This window comes from Cherax quadricarinatus, chromosome 23 (genome assembly GCF_038502225.1).
Source record: "Cherax quadricarinatus isolate ZL_2023a chromosome 23, ASM3850222v1, whole genome shotgun sequence".
Lineage (NCBI taxonomy): Eukaryota > Metazoa > Arthropoda > Malacostraca > Decapoda > Parastacidae > Cherax > Cherax quadricarinatus.
In genome coordinates, this window is record NC_091314.1 from 1,957,355 (window position 1) to 1,974,121 (window position 16,767).

The 16,767-nt window shown below is 42.6% G+C and overlaps 2 protein-coding genes across 2 annotated transcripts in view; one reads left to right on the forward strand and one right to left on the reverse strand.

Annotated features, from left to right (window-relative positions):
• Positions 1 to 4,903: 4,903 nt before the first annotated feature.
• LOC128685605 (uncharacterized) lies at positions 4,904 to 14,646 on the reverse strand. Its single transcript, XM_070088126.1, has 4 exons — positions 14,439 to 14,646; positions 10,285 to 10,404; positions 6,214 to 7,048; positions 4,904 to 5,819 (listed from the first exon to the last, which is right to left on the reverse strand). The coding sequence occupies exons 1-4, from the start codon at positions 14,553 to 14,555 to the stop codon at positions 5,491 to 5,493; spliced, it is 1,401 nt and encodes a 466-aa protein (XP_069944227.1). The 5' UTR covers positions 14,556 to 14,646; the 3' UTR covers positions 4,904 to 5,490.
• A 355-nt stretch (positions 14,647 to 15,001) lies between these two features.
• The window catches only part of mip40 (Myb-interacting protein 40), a 26,442-nt gene continuing 24,676 nt past the window's right edge, over positions 15,002 to 16,767 (forward strand). The window contains exon 1 of the mRNA XM_053772480.2: positions 15,002 to 15,201. Coding sequence (XP_053628455.1) covers positions 15,156 to 15,201 — 46 coding nt within the window. The 5' untranslated portion in view covers positions 15,002 to 15,155. The remainder of the gene's footprint in view (positions 15,202 to 16,767) is intronic.

The following is a 16,767-nucleotide window of genomic DNA, read 5'->3' on the forward strand; positions in this document are numbered from 1 at the left end:
AAAACGGTACGCCACAAGGAGGTGTGCTCAGTCCTACCCTGTTTAACATCCTTATGCAGGAACTTGTGAGCCTTCCCTTTCATAGTGGTACACAGCTCCTCAGCTATGCTGATGATCTTGCACTCGTAGTGAATGGGAAAGGCAATTTAGAACGACAGGCTCAGAGAGCTTTGGACCTAATTACGCAGTCTTGCAAAGAACTAGGCCTCAAGATCTCGGCCGAGAAATCTCTTGCAATGATGTTCAAGGGACCAGATCCTGTGAATAGATTACGTATTCAGGATATAGAACTTGAGTGGACAGGCTCCTACCTGTACTTGGGAATCTACATTGATAAAAAGCTGACCTTTCAGAAACAGGCCGAGTATGTCAGGTCACGTGCTCTACTCAGACTCAACGCCATGAGAGCCATGACGAGGCACCGTGCAGGGGCAAGCAAAGACGTACTTCGCTTGTACTATATACAAGCTATACGCTCGCTCATTGACTACGGTGCACCGGCTTTAGCTCATCTCTTCCCGCAGAGCAGGCAAAGAGTGGAGGTCGTACAAAATCAGGCGATAAGAACTATGCTTGGGGCCCCCATCTGGACCAACACAGTATGTCTCAGATCTGAGGCCCGGCTTCCTTCCTTGGCTGACAGAGTAAGATACATAAACGCCTGCAAAGTGGCCACGATTCTGCACAGGCAGCAAGGTACCCCACTAAGGAGACGGATATTGACAACCATGTCACAAGATCCCACACTCTTCACGGACTACTCCTGGATTCGTTCGTTTTGTGCTGCTGGGCGGAAGCTGCTGCCTATACAACTACTCCTTGAGAAGAGTTGTGACCTTCCTGTTGCTGGGTACCATCCACCACCTCCCTGGCGCCCAGATCCAGCCGATGTTTGCATCATGCAGCTACCCATCTCTAAGCGTCTCTGCAGTCAAGACACTCTCAGCAATCATGCTGAGACAAGCATGGCACTGGCAGAGGGAGGCTCATGTGCAGTGTATTTCACAGATGGTTCTGTCGACCCTGACAGGAAGAGAGCAGCAGCTGGACTGTACCACAATGGTCACACACAAGGCTGGCGACTCCCTGACCACTGCACGATCCTTCAAGCTGAGTTGGTGGCGATTCAGCAGGCATTGTCACATGCCCTACGACATCGACTCCGACCTGTCATACATGTTGATTCCACGTCTGCAATCAATGCCCTCTCCCATCCTCAACCACAGGACAATGTTCACCTCATCACATCGATCCTGAGCATAATGACAGCCTTAGAAGTTCAGGGTAACAGATCGACATTGAACTGGATCCCCAGCCATGCTGGCATCCGGGGAAATGAGGCGGCAGATGATGCAGCAAAGGCAGCAACAGACTATCCACATGTTGGGATTACTGTCCCAATCAGCCTACGACAGACCAAACTGGTGGCTGCCAGAGCCATGAAACTTATGGGGGAGGTCTTAGGTGATACCCCATCTCAACAGTGGTACCGAGCAGCGACTCAGGGAGAACCCCATCCATATGATAGAAGCTGGTCCAGAGCGCAGTGTACCGCCATCCATCGGCTTCGTTTGGGCTTTCCCACAGCCAAGATGATGGTAGACAAGGCTGAGGAGGAGATGTGCCAGTACTGTCAGCACGTTGTCCAGCGGCCCCTAACACACTATCTTCTGGAGTGCGAAGTTACTGAGACGCTCCGCAGGCAACTAGGAGTGATATTCCCTCCCGAAGAGGACCCAGAGATGACTGCGGCCACACTAGTGTACCATGGAGTCAACGAACCAGACAAGCTGTTACCTGTGATAACGACATATCCTCCTCCTCGCTAGTGTCCACAGTTAGGAGTACATACGGTGTTGTCGCTTATGAGATGCACCAGTTGAACTGACCAGAAGAGTGCTTGAACAGCATATGTCGTATCATTGTAGAAACCTTTCTCCCTCGGGAGCCAGAGACGGGTCATCGCAAGATTGAGACCCGTGCCAGGACTACGGTCTTGGCGAACATTATACATACATACATACACTTCATCTCCATATTGTTTCATTCTATGGAACAATGCTCTTCTCCAGACTGAGGGACTGACCACCTCAAAACTTTAAGGGTGATGGACTGATTACATCGTCTTCAAGTATCTTCTGCTTCTATCAACTTTTCTGTACTCGACTGAAGAAGCCTACTGTGTAGGCGAAACGTTTCAAAATAAAGATACCTAACTGTTGCATATGTGTCTTACCTAACAACCTGTCGGTATTTTATACCATTTTAATGTTCAATCTGTCAGGATCCTTCTTGATTCCAGGTCCTCCTGTCAGACACTGCAACTTCTTGGGATCTTAATACTTGGGAATTCTTCGCTTGCCTAACCCTTGGGCACGACTTACTTCCACATTGAACAAATGTGACACCACCTATGACTGCTGCACCTCTCCTGCCTACGGTTTATAAGCTCCTTCTCCGCACTTATGCCGTATTCTATTCAAGATTGATGGACTGACCACATCGACTCAAGGCTGAGGGACTGATTACCTCAGTCTCCTCCTGTTATTCAAGATTCTCCTTTGTATGGACTGATGAAGCCACTGTGGCGAAACGTTTCCTCAACAAAGATACCCAAGAGTTCATATGTGTCTAACTTATCAACGTGTCAGTTCTCTGAACCGTTGATTACAATCCTGTCAGACACTGCAACTTCTTGGGATCTTAATACTTGGGAATTCTTCGCTTGCCTAACCCTTGGGCACGACTTACTTCCACATTGAACAAATGTGACACCACCTATGACTGCTGCACCTCTCCTGCCTACGGTTTATAAGCTCCTTCTCCGCACTTGTGCCGTATTCTATTCAAGATTGATGGACTGACCACATTGACTCAAGGCTGAGGGACTGATTACCTCATTCTACTCCTGTTCTTCAAGTTTCTCCTTTGTATGGACTGATGAAGCCACTGTGTGGCGAAACGTTTCCTAAATAAAGATACCCAAGAGTTGCACGTGTCTAATTCAACATGTCGGTTCTCTGAACCATTCATCTACAGAAAATACAATGTTGAGGGTGACTAGTTAATATTATTAGGAAGCGCTAAACCAGTAGGGGTCATACAATACTAGGAGAACAGGGGGCAATCGGGTTCGATCCAAGAATAGAGAGGTCAAGTACATTTCCTAGACTCAAGAGCCTCTCACCAACGTCGGGAAGCTTCCTTGAGGAACTGAAGAAAAATAGCAGGTACCGTAAGATCTTACGATCTACAACGAGGTTATCTATCGAGGATAACTACAGTCTACTGTATCTACTGCTACTTCTTTCAAGGCACATAGTAAAAAATCTTTAGCATATCTCAAACCATATATTTGAAACTTATTTTACAATTCATCATCATTGTTTGTAAGATACATACTATACGATTTATATTGTTCGACTGCCCTTCAGTGGACGGTGAAGGGCTCTTGTTCCAAGGAACTAGAGCTTTCCTTTCTTGGTTCAGACTTTATTATCAGGCGCTGAATGATCTATATGGGTTTAGTGTTTTGCAAAGAAAATTATATTACTATCAGAATTTGTTAATATTTTGATTCATGTTTAACTAAAAATTATGAGAAATAGGATTATACAAAGTGATTATCAAATGGTATGCAATACCGACAGGTTGGTAGATAAGACACATAGGCAACATTTAGGCAACTTTATTCCGAAACGTTTCGCCTACACAGTAGGCTTCTTCAGTCGAGTACAGAAAGTAGGCAGGAGCAGTAGAGATTACCTGGAGAGTTCCGGGGGTCAACGCCCCCGCGGCCCGGTCTGTGACCAGGCCTCCTGGTGGATCAGAGCCTGATCAACCAGGCTGTTACTGCTGGCTGCACGCAAACCAACGTACAAGCCACAGCCCGGCTGATCAGGAACCGACTTTAGGTGCTTGTCCAGTGCCAGCTTGAAGACTGCCAGGGGTCTGTTGGTAATCCCCCTTATGTATGCTGGGAGGCAGTTGAACAGTCTCGGGCCCCTGACACTTATTGTATGGTCTCTTAACGTGCTAGTGACACCCCTGCTTTTCATTGGGGGGATGTTGCATCGTCTGCCAAGTCTTTTGCTTTCGTAGTGAGTGATTTTCGTGTGCAAGTTCGGTACTAGTCCCTCTAGGATTTTCCAGGTGTATATAATCATGTATCTCTCCCGCCTGCGTTCCAGGGAATACAGGTTCAGGAACCTCAAGCGCTCCCAGTAATTGAGGTGTTTTATCTCCGTTATGCGCGCCGTGAAGGTTCTCTGTACATTTTCAAGGTCAGCAATTTCACCTGCCTTGAAAGGTGCTGTTTGTGTGCAGCAATATTCCAGCCTAGATAGAACAAGTGACCTGAAGAGTGTCATCATGGGCTTGGCATCCCTCGTTTTGAAGATGTGAAGACGATGTAATCAGTCCATCACCCTTGAAGTCGAACATTAAAATGGTATAAAATACCGACAGGTTGTTAGGTAAGACACATATGCAACAGTTAGGTATCTTTATTTCGAAACGTTTCACCTACACAGTAGGCTTCTTCAGTCGAGTACAGAAAAGTTGATAGAAGCAGAAAAGACTTGAAGACGATGTAATCACTGATTACATCGTCTTCAAGTCTTTTCTGCTTCTATCAACTTTTCTGTACTCGACTAAAGAAGCCTACTGTGTAGGTGAAACGTTTCGAAATAAAGATACCTAACTGTTGCATATGTGTCTTACCTAACACACCCTTGAAGTCGTAGATTTGAGGTTGTCAGTCCCTCAGCCTGGAGAAGTTCTGTTCCAAAGTCTGGAACTAACTGAAGATCAAGCGACAGTGTTGAGACTTAAATACTGTCGGAAGGAGAGTTGCATAGTAGTAGTAGTGAGAATGTAGCCACTGGGAGGTCATGTCCAGTGGTTACATTCTCACTACTACTACTCTGCACCTCTCCTTCCGACAGTATTTAAGTCTCAACACTGTCGCTTGATCTTCAGTTAGTTCCAGACTTTGGAACAGAACTTCTCCAGGCTGAGGGACTGACAACCTCAAATCTACGACTTCAAGGGTGATGGACTGATTACATCGTCTTCACATCTCTACTGCTCCTGCCTACTTTCTGTACTCGACTGAAGAAGCCTACTGTGTAGGCGAAACGTTTCGGAATAAAGTTGCCTAAATGCTGCCTATGTGTCTTATCTACCAACCAGGATTATACAAATTAAGAACAGAGACCGTTGTTATATACAATTTCCAATGCATTCTTTTGTGTATCAAAGTTCACATATAACACGTACTTTAAAGGAAACTTTGAAGTTTCGGTCCTTCCTGGACCTTATCAAGTTACAACTTAGTTGTGATAAGTTTCCTCTCCTAAATGTGGTTCATTTGTGAATTGTTCTGGCCATGGTATTATGACTTTTTTTTTATTCTTTGTGTTTTGGGAGACGGTGATGAGACCAATGCAGAGTGAATGATGTGTATAAACTGTATATCCCGGGTGTGGATCACATGTTGGATATCACTTTGTGGACAGCATCTACCAGGTCGGGCAGGCTGGGGTCCTCCAGTACGGCCTTCACCAGCTGTTCCAGGGTTGGCGAAGGCCCGAGACTTGCCACTTTAGAAGCGTTGTCTGCATTCACCCCGACAAGACTGCAAATTATACTCTCTGGGATAGAGGCATGACTTGAACTTTGTGAGATGGAGGAATGAACTGTATTCTGTAGGACAGGGCCATCTTCTGCATTCTGAATTGCTGTGGAGTGAGCTCCGCTTACTAGGGCTGGTGAATGGCCTGCACTGTCTGGGAGGGTAATTACGGCTACCTCTAAATCTGGAATTATATTACATTGTATTAATAGGGAAGAGCTAAGCCTACAGTGGTCATACAGGGAATGAGAAGTAATCAATTTGATTCAAAGGTAGGGTAATTCCAATTCTTTGGATCATGAGTCCATTGGCATCAAGGCACCACCCTCGATGAGAACAGCGACTATAAAAATCAATGAGGCGATTAAGCTAATAAATATTTTTTTTTTATATTACAAATAGGGTACGTACACTAACTGTTCTTGTAGTCAGGATTCTAACTTTTGCTGCAAGCACATCCGTCTGAAACTAAACACAACTTTAGGCAGATCCCAGTAGTACTAAATTTTATTTTCAACAACTGCCAAATAGGGATAATTGACACAAAACAATAAGACAACAGAAGTAGGGGAGAGTACCTTGGGTATCGGAGACAATGTTTCGGGTGTCTGAGTCACACTGTTGAATATCGGAGTCACGACGATCTTGGGTGTTGGGTTCACATTCTAGGATGTCGCGATCATCGCCTTCGGTGATCGGTATCTCATGCTGGGTCAGCTTCATCTTACCTCCAGCATGTAGGTCACTGGCTTCTACCACTTCGCTCATACTTGTGCAAGATGTTAATGTATGTGTAGTTGTGGAGAGCGTGGAAGAACCGGGGATGAGAGAAGAGATGACTGGAGAGGAAGGTAAGGAAGAAGCAAAATGATCAAGATGCCCAGCAGAAGATTCACTCAGGATAGATGCTGTGACAGAAGGCACCGAAAAGTGATTGGGTGCCAGAGTCAGAGGCTGGAGCTGGGAAGGTAAGGAAGCTGGGAGGATAGGCTGAAGTCCTGAAGGTGACAGAGTTGGGAAGGTATGAGGCTGGCATGCTGGAGGCAAGGAAACAGTCTTATCTCCAACAAATTGGGATGCGTCTGGGAGAGAGTCGAAGTGGCCTTCTACGGGTGTCGAAACGCAAATAGCTGACTGAGTTCCTGAAAGCGAATTAGCAGCCTCGGGAAGGCTATGAGGCGGTATGACAGTCTTGGTGAGATTATGAGAAACTGAGAGACCGTCATTGTGAGTGTAAAGAAGCGAAGGCGTGTTTGCTAGAGTGTTAGAATTTAGGGAAGTTTGAGGCAGGAGAGCAGGAGAGATGTCCGGTTTAATGAGGAAGGCTTGGAGGGCCTGCAAGCAGCGAACGCATTTCTCCTCGGCTGCTGGGATTCCACCAGAGAACATCACCCGCCACTTACGCCCCACTCCCTGCCGAAGGTAGGAATTAAAGGCTTTAAAGATCATTGAGCTCGACAGGACATGATCAACGCTTTGTCAGGACATCCTCATAATAATTTTTAATTACAAGCTTCCTCAGGCTGACTATACCTTGACACATTCTAGTGGTCTGTTTTAAACAAATCTCTAATTCACCCTGTCATTCAGATTTTTCTCAGTAAGAGTCACATTTACAAGACATTTTGTACACTGCTTACAAACTCAAGTGTTACACTTGAAGTCACAGGTGTCTGGACTGAAAGTATTCCTCACGATTTTTTATGTATAATACTAATTAATGAAAAGCAGGAGCGCCACGAGTACACTGAAAGACAACACAATAAGTGTCCGGGGCCCAAGGCTGCCTCCCAGCATGCATAAGGGGGATTACCAATAGACCCCTGACTGCCTTCAAGAAGGCATTGGACAGGTACCTAAAGCCAGTACCTGACCAACCGGACTGTGGTTTGTACGTCAGTTTGCGTGCGACCAGCAGTAACAGCCTGGTTGATTAGACCCTGATCCATCATGAGGCCTGGTCTCAGACCAAGCCACGGGGGCGTTGACCCCCGAAACCTTCCCCAGGTAAACTCCAGGTAATCCCTACAGACAACAGTAATGCATATCCAAACTTAAATACTAAAGGCATAGTTACGTTGGATATGGCTATAACTAGGTCAACACGATCAAAACTAGCTGTAAGTTATATCGAGTTGGTGTATGATTTTATAATAATCTACAATTCTGTATGACTAAATTAGCTAATGCCATATATACAAATGTAATTAAAGTGAAGGGCTGCACTTAGCTTCTACAATTATTACTGATCGTGCCTCATGTCATGTCGGGATTGAAAATCATGATTATATAGTTAAATTTGTGAGCAGAGCATATAATTTTTTTTATTCATGTTTTGTTTATTGGTTCATTAATTTAGTGAATGCAATAAAAATCATGAACTCCAAGTTTGAAGAAAGAAAGAAAAAAAAAAAAAAAACAGGCACGAAAACCCCAAAAATTGGGATATATACTATTATGTCAAATTTGTTTACTGTATATTCAGTGTAGAAACAGAACTAGACACTGTAATGTAACTTGTTGGCAGGCTAATGCATACGTGGCAACTTTCTGATACTACGTCATTAAACATAAACTAGGTTATTATAAATTAAAGTAAAATTATTATCGGCACAGTCAACAAAGAATTACGTGACTATTTGTCATACTAATTAGTCTTTGTTCTCTTGTAGGTTTAGCGCTTCTTTTTGATTATAATAATAATTAGTCTCTGTCAATATTTAAGATATCGGCATATTGGCATACTGTATAAGAACTCCTGTTCTGCGTGAACAAGACTGAATCCGAATGTTTGAACTGGTGGCTAAGAACAGGATGTATGGTAAACCTTACACTGAAACGTTATATCCTAGACTTAAAGGTATCCAAGCATCCAACCATGTACCTTTGTAATCTTTTGACTACCGCCCACAGGATGGGTATGGGGTGCATAAAGATATTAAACTAAAGTGTGTGTGTGTGTGTGTGTGTGTGTGTGTGTGTGTGTGTGTGTGTGTGTGTGTGTGTGTGTGTGTGTGTGTGTGTGTGTGTGTGGTGTGTGTGACTCAACAATCAATATTTGCACCAATAACTCAATTACTCAGATATGGTAAACATGAGGAAATTAAATCTTCATCAGAGTACAAAACAAATTCTGGCCACGAAATAGAGCGAAACACCAACGTCAAAGACCTGGGAGTGATTATGTCGGAGGATCTCACCTTCAAGGACCATAACATTGTATCAATCGCATCTGCTAGAAAAATGACAGGATGGATAATGAGAACCTTCAAAACGAGGGAGGCCAAGCCCATGATGACACTCTTCAGGTCACTTGTTCTATCTAGGCTGGAATATTGCTGCACTCTAACAGCACCTTTCAAGGCAGGTGAAATTGCCGACCTAGAAAATGTACAGAGAACTTTCACGGCGCGCATAACGGAGATAAAACACCTCAATTACTGGGAGCGCTTGAGGTTTCTAAACCTGTATTCCCTGGAACGCAGGAGGGAGATACATGATTATATACACCTGGAAAATCCTAGAGGGACTAGTACCGAACTTGCACACGAAAATCACTCACTACGAAAGCAAAAGACTTGGCAGACGATGCACCATCCCCCCAATGAAAAGCAGGGGTGTCACTAGCACGTTAAGAGACCATACAATAAGTGTCAGGGGCCCGAGACTGTTCAACTGCCTCCCAGCACACATAAGGGGGATTACCAGCAGACCCCTGGCAGTCTTCAAGCTGGCACTGGACAAGCACCTAAAGTCAGTTCCTGATCAGCCGGGCTGTGGCTCGTACGTTGGTTTGCGTGCAGCCAGCAGCAACAGCCTGGTTGATCAGGCGCTGATCCACCAGGAGGCCTGGTCACAGACCGGGCCGCGGGGGCGTTGACCCCCGAAACTCTCTCCAGGTAAACTCCAGGTAAACAGTTGTGACCGGGTGTGGAAGTGTGAATTGCTCATTACTCTATAATTTGTTCATGATTGTAGCCAAAGTATAAACGTAAGTAACCATTCTACAGAATTCATTACCTTTGTAACTTGTGAGCTCATTACCTTTGTACCTAGTTCAGCTATCAAAACCTTGGGGGCCCAGTCCCTGGACCCATTACGTACCTCTGTAATCTGTAAATACCTTTGTAACTTGTCATGATTGTGACCAGACTTACCTGGAGTTCATTACCTTTGTAAATTGTGAGTTCATTACTTTGTAAATTGTGAGTTCATTACCTTTGTAAATTGTGAGTTCATTACCTCTGTAACTTGCTCAGCTATCAAAACTTTGGAGTCCAGTCCCTGGACCAATTATGTACCTCTGTAATCTTTTGACTACCGCCCACAGGATGGGTATGGGGTGCATAATAAACATATTAAACTAACTCCAACCATTAAGAACATGTCCACACAAGCCCTACAGGAAATGATCAATCATTTCCTTATTAATAAAAAGATCTTACATATGACATGACTAACATTTTAAAAGATGTAACTATGTTCATTATGGTTTGACAAAGACCTATTGCAACCCCTGTAATCCTGTTATCTTGCGCTACTGCTCAGTCATAGTATGAGCGCAGAGTGAATAAACAAGCCACTCATGCGGCATAACTAAAGCACTTGACCCACGAAATCGTCATGACACGATTGCAAATAAACCATACCTTAGCTGTACATATGAAGAGAAGAGAGTGTGCTCGTCGGTGCGCCTTCACATCCCTGGTGTTCATCAGGTCCCAGTATTCGAGCAGCACCCTCCCAGCCTCCACCTTCAACACGCCTCCCTGCTGACATCAATCATGCATGTTTCTCCTTTCAGAAATACATTTGAATTTACAAGCTGAGAGATATTATCCGAACTCAAATGATTTAGTTTGCTATTGACATTATTCTCGGGGCAAGGAGCTGTCCTGCTACATCTATTTTAATTAGATAAACGTTGGTCACTGTGCGATCAGAGAAAGGCATCCCAATTTTCCATAACTCCAGACCTGTGTGCCGCAGTACACGTGATTGATATAGTGCAGAGTGCGGTATGAGTTTATAATGCAGATAAATATTAGCATTGAATATCTGAAGGGACTCAAAAGAGGCATTCACATGTCATCATATGGAAACTGATATACAAATTTCTCCAATAAAAATGGTAAATTAGGACATATACAGCCCAAATCTAATTCAATCCAGAGACCAGTCTCCTCCTCCTTCAGGTATCCTAAAATACACAAGTACATTAAGCTCGAAGCCGCTCACAAGTTGCATTATCAAACTATCTGCATGGAAGTGTTGAATAACTAGAGATGCAGGCAGCACTCAAATTATTGCGTGAAGAGTCTTTTTCAGATTTTAAAATTTTCTTCCAAAAAACAAACTGGGACCTAAACAGGCCAAATTAATCCAAATTCTTCTCTATTATTATTATTATTATTATTATTATTATTATTATTATTATTATTATTATTATTATTATTATTATTATTCTAATACTATATCAACAAATTTGTCTGCACACAAACAAAACTTTAATAGGTACTATCCCGGCCGTAAGATGCATCAACCATTATCAAATCAAATCATCTCAAGTTTATTCTCTATACAGATTACAATACGGGGTTTACATATTATCAATACCGAAGCCCGTCAGAAGAGGTAAACTAAAATTTATTTAATGTAATTTAATGGAAATAAAGTTTTCACGCAGTTTTACACATAAAATGGTTAAATCTTCACTTATACACTTGAAAGAACCCCAATGGAAATAAGTCACTGTCTGACTTTTTTGGGTTATCTTAGGTACTTTACACATATGCTCCTATGTATGATAATCTATGCAACTGTATTTGTGTATACCTGAATAAACTTACTAACCATAGTCGAATTAGGAGGCACCTTGTTTTAAACGTTGAAAGCTATGCCACTGAGGGCTTTTCGGGTTATCAGAACCATTCCAGGATGCTAGGAATAGAGTTAATAATTTTGACCATAGGACATCTGCACGCGTCATTTGTTCCTAGAATTTGGCCCTCATTACCCTTCTTAAGCATTGAAAATTTGAATCCGGTGAAATAAGGAGAACTCGAGTTATGAACGAAGAGTTATGAAGAAAAAATCAGGCTAATTAAAGGTCCTCCTTCGGAGATACCTAAATAAATAGATAAATGTATATGGTATATAATATTAGGATTTACGTACGTGTTTGGGGAAGTGACGGCATATCCTAGTAATCCTGCCCCACTCAGGCAGGTAGGTAGGTATCTAGATACCGGTGAGGGGTCCTTGAGCCAAGGTAAGATTTATCCGCCCCTTTATTTGATGGAATATGAATATCTCTCACCCCCCACACGCTATATGAATAGTTTGGGTTTAACGCTTCTCCCTGATTAAACAATAAGATAGTTATCCTACTGTTTCCACCCTTAGAAAAACACTTGTACCTCTCACCATGGTAATGCAGGTACTTGTACTCCTCACCCTAATAATGAGGTACTTGTGCTTCTCACCCTAGTAATGCAGGTACTTGTGCTTCTCACCCTAGTAATGCGTGTACTTGTGCTTCTCACCCTAGTAATACAGGTACTTGTACTTCTCACCCTAGTAATACAGGTGCTTGTACTTCACCTAGTAATACAGGTGCTTGTACTTCTCACCCTAGTAATGCAGGTACTTGTACTTCTCACCCTAGTAATACAGGTACTTGTACTTCTCACCCTAGTAATATAGGTGCTTGTACTTCTCACCCTAGTAATGCAGGTACTTGTACTTCTCACCCTAGTAATACAGGTGCTTGTACTTCACCTAGTAATACAGGTGCTTGTACTTCACCTAGTAATACAGGTGCTTGTACTTCTCACCCTAGTAATGCAGGTACTTGTACTTCTCACCCTAGTAATACAGGTACTTGTACTTCTCACCCTAGTAATATAGGTTCTTGTACTTCTCACCCTAGTAATGCAGGTACTTGTACTTCTCACCCTAGTAATACAGGTGCTTGTACTTCACCTAGTAATACAGGTGGTTGTACTTCTCACCCTAGTAATACAAGTGCTTGTACTTCACCTAGTAATACAGGTGCTTGTACTTCTCGCCCTAGTAATACAGGTACTTGTACTTCTCACCCTAGTAATACAAGTGCTTGTACTTCTCATCCTAGTAATACAGGTGCTTGTACTTCTCACCCTAGTAATACAGGTACTTGTACTTTTCACCCTAGTAATACAGGTACTTGTACTTCTCACGCTAGTAATACAGGTACTTGTACTTCTCACCCTAGTAATGCAGGTACTTGTACTTCTCAACCTAGTAATGCAGGTACTTGTACTTCTCGACCTAGTAATACAGGTGCTTGTACTTCTCACCCTAATAATGCAGGTGCTTGTACTTCTCACCCTAGTAATACAGGTACTTGTACTTCTCACCCTAGTAATACAGGTACTTGTACTTCTCACCCTAGTAATACAGGTACTTGTACTTCTCACCCTAGTAATACAGGTACTTGTACTTCTCACCCTAGTAATACAGGTGCTTGTACTTCTCACCCTAGTAATGCAGGTGCTTGTACTTCTCACCCTAGTAATACAGGTACTTGTACTTCTCACCCTAGTAATACAGGTACTTGTACTTCTCACCCTAGTAATACAGGTACTTGTACTTCTCACCCTAGTAATACAGGTGCTTGTACTTCTCACCCTAGTAATGCAGGTACTTGTACTTCTCACCCTAGTAATACAGGTACTTGTACTTCTCACCCTAGTAATACAGGTACTTGTACTTCTCACCCTAGTAATACAGGTGCTTGTACTTCTCATCCTAGTAATGCAGGTGCTTGTACTTCTCACCCTAGTAATACAGGTACTTGTACTTCTCACCCTAGTAATACAGGTACTTGTACTTCTCACCCTAGTAATACAGGTACTTGTACTTCTCACCCTAGTAATACAGGTACTTGTACTTCTCACCCTAGTAATACAGGTACTTATACTTCTCACCCTAGTAATACAGGTACTTGTACTTCTCACCCTAGTAATACAGGTACTTGTACTTCTCACCCTAGTAATACAGGTACTTGTACTTCTCACCCTAGTAATACAGGTACTTGTACTTCTCACCCTAGTAATACAGGTACTCGTACTTCTCACCCTAGTAATACAGGTACTTGTACCTCTTACCCTAGTAATACAGGTACTCGTACTTCTCACCCTAGTAATACAGGTACTTGTACTTCTCACCCTAGTAATACAGGTACTCGTACTTCTCACCCTAGTAATACAGGTACTTGTACTTCTCACCCTAGTAATACAGGTACTCGTACTTCTCACCCTAGTAATACAGGTACTTGTACTTCTCACCCTAGTAATACAGGTACTCGTACTTCTCACCCTAGTAATACAGGTACTCGTACTTCTCACCCTAGTAATACAGGTACTTGTACTTCTCACCCTAGTAATACAGGTACTCGTACTTCTCACCCTAGTAATACAGGTACTTGTACTTCTCACCCTAGTAATACAGGTACTCGTACTTCTCACCCTAGTAATACAGGTACTTGTACTTCTCACCCTAGTAATACAGGTACTCGTACTTCTCACCCTAGTAATACAGGTACTTGTACTTCTCACCCTAGTAATACAGGTACTCGTACTTCTCACCCTAGTAATACAGGTACTCGTACTTCTCACCCTAGTAATACAGGTACTTGTACTTCTCACCCTAGTAATACAGGTACTCGTACTTCTCACCCTAGTAATACAGGTACTTGTACTTCTCACCCTAGTAATACAGGTACTCGTACTTCTCACCCTAGTAATACAGGTACTTGTACCTTAGTAAGGATGAGCAGCAGTGGTCTAGTGGCAGAGTTCTTCACAGTCTCCCAGTCTCTGCCATGAGCGGTGGTGCGAGCATACTTATCAACCTGCCACTCTCCGATCTTATCCATCGCAGTCCGTAGTCAACTAAAAGTGACACAGAAACAATAAGTGACAAGAGGACAGTACACGAGACACCATCACTCATCTCCGAACGATCAACTTTCCCGCCTCATCTTGTATATATTTCCCCTAGAGAGTTATTTTTTTTTTTGTATTTTAGAACTTTGATAATGAATACTGTATCTTCATTTTGAAAGTTGCTTCCGTGAAATTGAATTATTAGTAGTAAATATGATTTCTAAGTAATATTCTGTTTATTATATTAAGCAAATGCTGCTTAAATTTTGTAAACACACCGTGTTCAGATTATCTCATTTAATATAAATTTCTACATATTTTGCATTGTTGAACAGTATTAAAGTTTCATATATAATCTTTACGGTTTCAGCTAAGTCAATTTAAGCAGTTTCTTCTTGCTTCTATTATAAATATGGAAGGAAAAGCTACTGAAATTCTTAATTAAGTGTGTGTACATCCGAACACATGTCTGCAGAAGTTTTGGTTTCAAGTTTTCATCAACGTCGAGGATTTTGTGGTCTAGATCATCCCTCCATTATCTGTCTTAGTTATTTATATAACACAGGAGGAGGGAGACGATCACCTCCAGGATGACATCTTCCGGCATCCGAATTAAATTAGAAAGGGATGAAAGTAGTAAGTTGTAATGAAAATAAGTCACAACGTTTGACTTTGTGGGATTATCCTTAGTTAAATGTATGTCATGTGTATTAAAAGTGCATCCATAATTACTGTGCTCTCAACATTGTATAAAAAACTACATATATGTTTTTAAATCCTAAATAAAAACTTAGGAATTTTTGCATGATTTGACTGATTAGTCAAACCTTTCAAAATGTAATGCATCTACTATGTACTACTATATAATAAAATATTACAAGGACCCCAATGGAAATAAGTTACTTTGACCTTTTTTTGTGTTATCCTAGGTAATTTACATATATGTTACTAGGTATGATAATTGTACTTATGTATACCTGTTTACCTGGAGTTTACCTGGAGAGAGTTCCGGGGGTCAACGCCCCCGCGGCCCGGTCTGAGACCAGGCCTCCTGGTGGATCACAGCCTGATCAACCAGGCTGTTGCTGCTGGCTGCACGCAAACCAACATACGAGCTACAGCCCGGCTGATCCGGAACTGACTTTAGGTGCTTGTCCAGTGCCAGCTTGAAGACTGCCAGGGGTCTGTTGGTAATCCCCCTTATGTGTGCTGGGAGGCAGTTGAACAGTCTCGGGCCCCTGACACTTATTGTATGGTCTCTTAACGTGCTAGTGACACCCCTGCTTTTCATTGGGGGGATGGTGCATCGTCTGCCAAGTCTTTTGCTTTCGTAATGAGTGATTTTCGTGTGCAAGTTCGGTACTAGTCCCTCTAGGATTTTCCAGGTGTATATAATCATGTATCTCTCCCTCCTGCGTTCCAGGGAATACAGGTTTAGGAACCTCAAGCGCTCCCAATAATTGAGGTGTTTTATCTCCGTTATGCGTGCCGTGAAAGTTCTCTGTACATTTTCTAGGTCGGCAATTTCACCTGCCTTGAAAGGTGCTGTTAGTGTGCAGCAATATTCCAGCCTAGATAGAACAAGTGACCTGAAGAGTGTCATCATGGGCTTGGCCTCCCTAGTTTTGAAGGTTCTCATTATCCATCCTGTCATTTTTCTAGCAGATGCGATTGATACAATGTTATGGTCCTTGAAGGTGAGATCCTCCGACATGATCACTCCCAGGTCTTTGACGTTGGTGTTTCGCTCTATTTTGTGGCCAGAATTTGTTTTGTACTCTGATGACGATTTAATTTCCTCATGTTTACCATATCTGAGTAATTGAAATTTCTCATCGTTGAACTTCATATTGTTTTCTGCAGCCCACTGAAAGATTTGGTTGATGTCTGCCTGGAGCTTTGCAGTGTCTGCAAAGCTCCTGTATATATTGAACATTTATTAATTATCAAAAGCATAACTCTTATGGAACTTTTAATAGATGGATATAAGTACCAAAGTTGAAAAGTGTTACTTAATTTAAAAAAAAAAAATTGGTAAAAGTTATTTGTTAAAACATGTGTGTGTGTATGTGTTCATGTGAGACAGACAGACAGACACACACACACACACACACACACACACACACACACACACACACACACACACACACACACACACACACACACACACACACACACACACCTGTGACCAGCTGGGTCCCA

Coding starts and splice junctions, on each gene's coding strand:
- LOC128685605 (XM_070088126.1), bottom strand. CDS start 14,555: ATGGATAAGATCGGAGAGTGGCAGGTTGATAAGTATGCTCGCACCACC. Junction 10,405..14,438: donor TGCTGCTCATCCTTACTAAG/GTACAAGTACCT, acceptor TGATGTCAGCAG/GGAGGCGTGTTGAAGGTGGA. Junction 5,820..6,213: donor CATTGTCTCCGATACCCAAG/GTACTCTCCCCT, acceptor ATATAATTCCAG/ATTTAGAGGTAGCCGTAATT.